The sequence below is a fragment of the Capsella rubella genome, unplaced genomic scaffold (genome assembly GCF_000375325.1).
Source record: "Capsella rubella cultivar Monte Gargano unplaced genomic scaffold, Caprub1_0 scaffold_4, whole genome shotgun sequence".
In the NCBI taxonomy this organism is placed as follows: domain Eukaryota; kingdom Viridiplantae; phylum Streptophyta; class Magnoliopsida; order Brassicales; family Brassicaceae; genus Capsella; species Capsella rubella.
In genome coordinates, this window is record NW_006238920.1 from 7,559,106 (window position 1) to 7,568,386 (window position 9,281).

Here is a 9,281-nt window from a genome sequence, read left to right on the forward strand (position 1 = left end):
AAAAATTATAAAGAATTCATAGTGTTCAGATTACACATAGCATTATTATAGCAAATGTACAAATCTAAGAAGCCAAAGGTAACTGAAATGGTCATAATGTTCATTGAAGATGTTGGTGCTCTCGCCGTCCTTAATATCTTAAAGTTAAAAAAGGAAGGTACATTGCATTATACCAAATGTACATATTTAAGCCAAATTAAAAATGATCATAATGGTGCTCGACGATCTTATATCCTTAATATCTTAAGGTTAAACCATTCCATTAGATTCAGTCTGCAAAATCTGATTTTCTAAATGGTATGGACTGAAGCTTAGACGGTTTACTTAAACTTGTGGTCCTAATGACATCACTAATCTCGTTTAGTTTTTTATTAATATTTTACATTTACTTTTATAATATTGCATATTTTATGTTAGAGTTTATAGATATACAAATTTTGATCAAGTATGAATCTTCTTAAGTACCTCAAAAGGCAAAAATATGCCATAAAAAAATAAAGAAATAACTTCTAAATTCTAATACAAAAGGAAAACAGATTTATAACTAATTATGTCTTAGTTCTCTAATAATTATCACACCTAATGTTCTGCCTATCTTGGCTTTCCATCTGACTATTAGTGCTTTCTCTATCTAATTAGTTACCTCCCTAACTCACATATTATTATTTTCTCTTTTCATTTACTCATATGTTTAATTTTGTTTTTGTGGTTGTTATATAATGAATAAATGAGAGACTAGTTGACTATGTAATAGCCAAAAACTTTCTAAAAAAATAAAGGATGAAAATGATAAGCATATACCAAGAATGTAATTAGTTTAACAAATTTATGTTGTCGGCATACGTCCCCTTCTCTTTTATTACTTCTAATAAGCACATGATCATAAACCACATTTCTTTGTAAACTTTTCATAATTACATAATTGATCCATCTTTCAAAAGTTACAAAACTTATTCATCTTATATCTAATACTACATCTTAAACTCAAAATTTCAACAAGAATTCTTATGGTTGTCCTATGTGTAGAATTCTTGTTGAAATCTTGAGTTTTACATAATATTAACTAAGCTAAAAATTAACTATCAGAATTATAATTACCATGTTAACGAAGTGCGTATAACACGGACACCCAAGTGTTTCAAAGAGACATTTGTTCACGACAAGACGATTAAAAAACATTTGGAAAAAATCTGAGTACCAGTCCATTTGCGGCTTTGCCTACCCAATCCAAGACAAATGTAAATTTGTGGGAAAAAACTTTAATAACTTTTGCTTTTTATCCACTCCCCTAACTCTTGGGTTATTTTTCCCTATCACTTGCGTAGTTAAACTTATGTTTCGTGTGTTATGTGTTTTGCAACGAATGTTTATAGCCAAAAAGTTTTCATTATAGCTTTAAATCAAATCCTCCTGATATATTATTTTTAAAGAATCACTAATGATTCATTCACATTAAGATATAACTCCATATAAAAAAAACAAGTATAACAAGTTTGTAAGAAAAGAAAAAAAAACAAGTTTGTAAGTTTTTAAACGTATATTAACAGTTTATAAACTAATCAATCATGTATAGATTTTGATATATGAAAAAATTACTAAAATGAAATAGCAATAGTATGGATCTTTTACATAGTGAACAACACTTGTCAGTAAACACTAGAAATCAGAAATATGTCTTTTGGTGCTGTAAAAAAAAAGGTTTTTGGTTAAGTAAAGATAAAAGATAAATCATGTTAAAATTAGAGATAAATATATCCATATTCAATATTTCAGAGATTCTTTATTACAAAAATCATGTCTATTTCTTAAGTAAAGATTACATACATATCTATTGAATTAAATAAATATTTAAACCAGTGAAAAAAATGACAAGAAAATTTAGTTTGTTAAAGGAGAATATCTAAACTTAATTTCGGAAAAGTATTTGACGGGCATGAATTTCCTCTTGACTAGACAAAATTAGTATTTTTTTTTTTGTATCGTAAGAATATATTTTCAGTTTTTTTTTCTATAAGCACATAATGCAAGTATTTATATATTTTGTTTCGATAATGATGTGAAAAAGGCATTAAATTAAACATATAATAAAAAAAACCCAACCTCTTCTTTCCTTTTCTTGTATTACTAAACTAACCACATCTTTCTTCTCATTACCACAACATCCAAATCCTATTAAAATTTACAAAATCGTAATATAATCTCTCTGTTATAAATACAACTCCTACCTCAACTAAGTATTGCTCATTATATTCACAATCTCTTCTTTTATTTCTATATCACTCAAAGAACACAAATATGTCTCCCAACGTTCTAAGGTGGTTAAGCCTCGTCGCTGTCCTCTGGCTTCAATCTTTCAATGGCACTAACTTGAGTTTCCCAGCTTACTCCTCACAGCTCAAAGAGTTTCTCTCTATCTCTCAGTTTAAGCTAAACTATCTGTCTTTCGCCTCCGACGCCGGGAAAGTACTCGGTTTCATCTCCGGGATCGCCGCCGTTTATCTTCCTCTCCCTCTTGTCCTTCTCGCCGGAGGTACACTAGGGTTTGCCGGCTACGGTCTCCAGTATCTCTCCATCGCCAAAAAGATGTTTACATTGTCGTTCCCACAGATCTGGTGTTTGAGTTTCTTGGCCGGGAACAGTATATGTTGGATCAACACGGCTTGTTACATCGTAGCGATCAACAGTTTCCCGGTGAACCGTCAAGTTGCCGTGGGGATCACGGCGAGTTATCAAGGTTTGAGTGGGAAGATATACACCGACATGGTTAACTCGTTTTTCAACTCGTCTCCAAGCGAAGCAGCTTCTGGTTATCTCTTGCTCAACTCACTCGTTCCATTGGTGGCTTGTCTCGTGACGGCTCCTATATTGAGGAGACACGGAGGAGACAACACGACGTCTTCTTCAAAGGATGCTAAAGTAGGGTTCATCGTTTTGTTCGTGGTGACTATAGCCACAGGGGTTTACGCCGTGGCTACGAGTCTTCTCACGGCTCCTGCGGTTTTAGTACTAGTTGGCATTGCTCTGTTTCTTCTTGCTCCTCTCGCTATACCAATAGGAGTTGTATTCAAAGAGCTTGTGTCCTCTAGAAAAACACACCAAAAGGTACACGATCTTGAAGCTCCCGAGAAATTCCAAGTCATAGAAGAAGATAACACCAAAGAAGCAGAAGAAGAATTTGAGAAGGCAATAGTTGGAGTTAAAGAAGAGGTCGAGTGGACACAACTATGGAAGAAACATGATTTTTGGATATATTTCGGACTTTACTTATGCGGTCCAACGGTTGGGCTAGTGTTTATGAACAATCTTGGTCAGATCGCTGAGTCTCGTGGCTGCACCGCAACTAGTTCCTTGGTTGCTCTGTCTTCGTCGTTTGGTTTTTTTGGCCGCTTGCTTCCTTCGTTACTCGACTACTTCTTCTCTAGGTAAAAAAAAAATCACTTACTTTTAAACCCTTTTAACCCTTTTGATTAATTAGCAAGCTAGAAATTAATTAAAACCTAATCAATTATTCCTTAATAATACAAAACTACGTTGACCTAGCACGTATAACAATTATAACTTATGTTGCATACTTTGCATCTACGTGTTTGGTCTCATTCATCGAATAAACCTTCGACAAATCGACACTTAATCAATTCCCTAATTTCTCGGAAATCTTTTAATATGTATTTATTTTTTAGTTTTTGTCCGAATGCTAATTAATATTTTATTCATTACAGAAGCAAATACATGCCATCAAGTCCTGTTTCTATGGCGGTTTCATTGGTAGCCATGGTAGCTTCGTTTCTCCTCCTCCTCGTCGACTCTGACATCTCTCTCTTTGTTAGCACGGCGGTGATCGGAGTCTTCTCCGGAGCCTTGACGTCACTATCCGTGACAACGACTGCGGAGCTTTTTGGGACGAAGCATTTTGGAGTTAACCACAACATTGTTGTCTCAAACATTCCTATTGGATCTTTTGCTTTCGGTACGTTAGCAGCTAAAGTTTACCGCGACGGAGCCTCCCTTTACGGAGATGACGGCAAGTGTTTTGGGATGCATTGCTTTCAAACCACTTTGGTGTTTTGGGGAATGCTCTGTTCGATCGCCGCTCTTCTCGCCTCCGTTTTGTATGTACGCAACCGTAAGTTCTATTCACATAAGCCGTAGAAGAAGTTGAACAACAACAACAACAACCACAACAAGTTTTTTTTATGACAAAACGTAGCGTTTTCCGTCTTTATCAGGCAAAGCAATATGTTTTGGTAACATCCATAATTTTGTTATTTAAACCGATGTAAACCGGTTAAAGAGTAACCGATATAGACAGGTTTTTGTTTTTTTGTATATGGATTAGTATAAAGAATGTAAAAAGTAGATAGAGAGAAGCAGAATGTATACTGAAATCGATTTTTTTTATAAAGATCCTTTATTTTAACAAAATAAAATAAAATAAAGATCCTTTATTATCAATTGTTATTCTTAATGATAATAATTATTTTTATTATCATTATTATTCTTAATAAAAAAAATTTTTTTAGTTTGTTGTTGCTGAAATAGTGCATGGATCATTTATGAATGCTGGAGAAATTAAAACGACTTTGTTTGATTATTAGTGGAAAAAAAGGACTTGAGGAAATTTTTGGTGAGTCGAATTAATATATGCAAACATAATATTCTGTTGGTACGTTGTTGTTGATATGTTCTTGTTGGGTCGTCGAACGTGGGGTCTAAGAAATCGATCATGCGGCTCTTATTTTAAGTAAAAATTTTGATTTGTAAGTTGTAACGTGAACCAGGTTTTCTTGGGATTGAGGACCCAAGCAATAATCATCAATATACTCTCACCTAAATCGAATTATTTTGCATTACTCTATATCGTGTCGTTCAGATATTTTGTATTTGGTGTAAGTTATTATTAGACGTCGGTTTGAAACATAATGCTGAGAGAGAGACGACGGGAACGTTCTCACCCACAAAAGAGATCTACACCAAATATATGTATATGGTCGAGATCAAGACATGTATGGTCGAGATCAAGACATGCAATGTATTACGCGGAACTTATAGATTTGATCGATCGGCTTCATACCTATATGGCGCCGCCATATAACTTTTTGCAATGACTTATTGTGAACGTACGACAGTTTTTACAGGAATGTCTATTCATATTTACGCTAAATTGTTTACTCATGTTTAAGAATGTGTAACAGTGTAAGTAGTAAGTTGTAGTATATGATAAAAAGAGTTGTTGAACAAATAGGTGATCAATAGATAATAGCTACAATTTCGAGTTAGCTTAAGAATTTAACATGATAGTAACACGATACATATGTGATTAGTTTTTCTATTGAGTGCTAAAATCTAGGTATCTAATCATATGCAATTGTTAATATAAGCTAGATGAAATGAAAACAAATAATTAATCAAGCTAAGATGTGATTATATTCAACCAGGTGTAAATAACTTGGAGATAGAAATATAATCATTCTTCTAAATTTTGGTGTCATTATCAATGGTTAAGTCCACACGAAACAACTTACAATAAATGACACCGTACGTGGCCACTGAGGTGGCTTGGCCAAATCTTACACTCACACTTCTAATGAATTTTAATTTGAAAATATTCTAAATTTAGAAAGCGTTATAAAAAAATTAACCAAATTACATACGGTCTGTAACATGAGTACATGACTAACTACTAGCTAGTGGGTATTTACATAAACATTCATTTTTCAACATTTTTATAAATATATTTTATTGGAATAATTAAATCAGTTGCTATATTAGTAAATCATAGACATGGGCACGACTATTTTTGTCGCTAACGATAAATCATATACATTTTCGATATTGTTTTGTTTTTTCTTGTTCCAGAAGCCGCCTTTAAATATACCACTAGAAATATGTGTATGATTTGTCCATAAATCTTGTCGATTTTGGAATTTTAACATGAAAAGATGCTGTGCAAATTTGGCATTTCAGGCATGACATGTGCTAAGTGAACATATTTGTAATTTTTCTGTTATCAAAGGGTTATTTTATACATAAAACATGAAACAAGGTTAACAAACCTGTTTGGAGTAATTAACACATCGTACTGAATGAAAACTAGGTTAACAAACCAGTTAATTGTATGCAATCACAATATGGATGGAGCTTGGAGAGACCCTTGAAGATAAACATTCATTTAAAATTTTGGCCCATATCAGAATTAAGGAGAATGATTTGGTTTATACCGTACCTCAGAATATTTATACAAACATAATATATAGTACAAGTTAATCAACAATACATCCATTAGATTATATAAATACGTTTGTTAATTCTAACAGCAATTTTTTTTCTTTGCTAATTATTCTGTCTTTTTATTTACACACTGACCAACAAATTTTCTTTTTTACTTTTTGACCAATTTAGTTTCAATTGTATTCTGTTTTTGTCCATGCTAGTTAATTATATCTTTAATTAGATCCTGTTTTCTTTTTTATCTTTTGTTTTTCAGTTTCAAGAAAACAAACTTACAAATAAGAGAATCAAAAACCAACTCAAGTCATACAGAGGGTCAAAGCTCATTCCCTTATAAATTACTAACCAAATTAATTCAGCAAAGTAAAAATCAACAAATCTAAATAACTTTGACAATGTCTACATCCAAAACTGTAGTGTTTGGTCTCTATGTTGCAACACTTCTCGTGTCTTGCAATGCGGCTGGAAATGCCACAACGCAGCCGCTTTTCCCAGCGATTCTGATCTTCGGCGACTCAACCGCAGACACAGGCAACAACAACTACCATTTACAAGCCGTCTTCAAGGCTAAGCATCTCCCTTACGGTGTTGATTCCCCTGGCCATGAAGCTAGCGGAAGATTCTCTAACGGGAAACTAATCTCTGACGTCATTGCCTCCAAACTTAACATCAAAGAGTTTGTTCCTCCCTTTCTACAACCGAACATCTCCGACCAAGACATTGTCACCGGTGTCTGTTTCGCATCAGCGGGTGCGGGATACGATGACAGGACCTCGCTATCGAGCAAGGCTATCCCGGTCTCTCAACAGCCAAGAATGTTCAAGAATTACATTGCTCGTCTCAAAGGTATCGTAGGAGACAAGAAAGCAATGGAGATCATTAACAACGCCTTAGTGGTCATAAGCGCAGGGCCTAACGATTTCATCTTGAACTTTTATGATATCCCCACGAGGCGTCTCGAGTATCCTACTATCTATGGTTACCAAGAGTTTGTCCTCAAGAGGCTTGACGGTTTTGTCCGGGTAAAAATCTCATATACTTTGTTTTCTCTAGGTCTGAGACATGTAGTTGAGATTTCTTTGAGCTATTTTTATTATAAATATGGTCTTGACTCTTGAATCTCTTCCTCTTGTGTGTGCAGGAGCTTTATAGTTTAGGTTGCCGTAACATTGTGGTTGGAGGGTTGCCGCCAATGGGATGCTTACCGATCCAAATGACCGCGAATACGAGAAATATTTTGAGATTATGTGTCGAACAAGAGAACAAAGACTCCGTTCTGTACAATCAGAAACTAGTAAAGAAACTACCTGAGATTGAAGCGTCTTTACCCGGAAGCAAGTTCCTTTACGCCAACGTATACGACCCTGTGATGGACATGATCCAAAACCCTAGCAAATATGGTATATACCACTCTTTCTTGTCACGCAAGTCATCTAAATCTCAATCTTCCTAATATATATTGCGGAACAGGATTCAAGGAGACGAAGAAAGGATGTTGCGGAACAGGATACATGGAGACGACCTTCATGTGCAATCCCCTTACAAAGACTTGTCCGAATCACTCCGATCACTTGTTTTGGGACTCAATTCATCCCTCGGAAGCTGCTTACAACTACCTTGGCAACTTTGTGGATACTCAGATACGAGGGTGGCTTAAGGCTTAAGTCACACTATAACTTAACGAAATTAATCAATGTATTGTTGTCCTACGGTACACGTACATCTATTGCCCTGTGAGGATCTATGTGTCTAACGGGTGCTGTATGTTGGATTATAATATAATGGATTTTCTTATATTTGATATTTAACACTCCCATCATGATAAACAATATTATATATTTGGTATAATTGATTAGTATAAAAGTTTTTTTTTCTATCTAAAAACAAAGTAAAGTTTTAGGAAAACCTTGTTTTCATTTTCTAAGAATGGAAAAGAAGTTTAAAAGAATCATATATATAAAAGTAAGGTTTCACTCTCTCCTTATTGGTGGAAAAATATTTAAGGCTTTAATTTTTTTTAAATAAATAAATAAATGTTTATGACAATCATTCAATACAAAATTTAATTACACTATAAATTATAATCAAATGGCAAAGAAAATGAAAGGACTTAATCATATATCATTCAACAAAATAAATAAATAAATAAATGTTTATGACAATCATTCAATACAAAATTTAATTACACTATAAGTTATAATCAAATGGCAAAGAAAATGAAATGACTTAATCATATATCATACAACAAATTTTATAAGCCTTATTGGTGGAAAATTATTTAAAATCATATATATAAAAGTAAGGTTCCACTCTCTTTATTGTTCCATTTTGTATTTATTTTTTAAAATATAATATTTATTTTAAACCAAAAAACACATTTAATCATATACATTAATTCATACCTTAAATTCACACTTTACTACTAAAATGAAACTGAAAATTATATAAATTTCCAAAGACTATTGGTTTTCTTTATTGAATTCCAATTAAACACACTATAAATTATAATTATAACTCGTCTAATTTAATTATTTTAAAAATGTAACTTACATCACTTCTTATCATATAAATAGCCATTCTAACATCCTTCTCTACCATATCTCATATCTTCATTATTCTCTTTGTTTTTTTTTTAAAAGTTCTTGCATGGGGTGAAAACTCATTTAAAATATCATTGTAAGAGTTTGATTAATTATTTAGTTTAAACTTTTGTTTTCAATTTTTTTTTTTGTTTTTATGTATTTCTTTATGTCTTCATTCTTTTTTATATTTTTAAATGTAATACATATGTATAATAATATTTTATGGTTATAAGAGAATCAAGCTAAAGAAACCATCTTCATTCTTTTACTTTGGATGTTTGTTTCTTTCTCACATATTCATGTATATTTAATTTATTTTCAAAAGTATGTAATTTTTTAACAAAATAAACTTTTTGTTATATAATTATCAAACCAATTTGTAAGACATTCTTTTAAGAATAATGATCCTTATATTTATTTTGTGATTCAACATGTAATAATACAAAGAACATTATAATTTGTTTTAACTTT

The 9,281-nt window shown here is 32.6% G+C and overlaps 2 protein-coding genes across 2 annotated transcripts; both read left to right on the forward strand.

Annotated features, from left to right (window-relative positions):
- The first annotated feature begins 2,295 nt into the window (after positions 1–2,295).
- Positions 2,296–4,149, forward strand: LOC17887711 (protein NUCLEAR FUSION DEFECTIVE 4). Its single transcript, XM_006294006.1, has 3 exons — positions 2,296–2,585; positions 2,640–3,422; positions 3,720–4,149. The coding sequence occupies exons 1-3, from the start codon at positions 2,296–2,298 to the stop codon at positions 4,147–4,149; spliced, it is 1,503 nt and encodes a 500-aa protein (XP_006294068.1).
- Positions 4,150–6,623: 2,474 nt separating this feature from the next.
- LOC17887691 (GDSL esterase/lipase At2g30310) lies at positions 6,624–7,892 on the forward strand. The gene is made up of 3 exons (XM_006295932.1): positions 6,624–7,250; positions 7,370–7,628; positions 7,699–7,892. The coding sequence occupies exons 1-3, from the start codon at positions 6,624–6,626 to the stop codon at positions 7,890–7,892; spliced, it is 1,080 nt and encodes a 359-aa protein (XP_006295994.1).
- Positions 7,893–9,281: the final 1,389 nt, after the last annotated feature.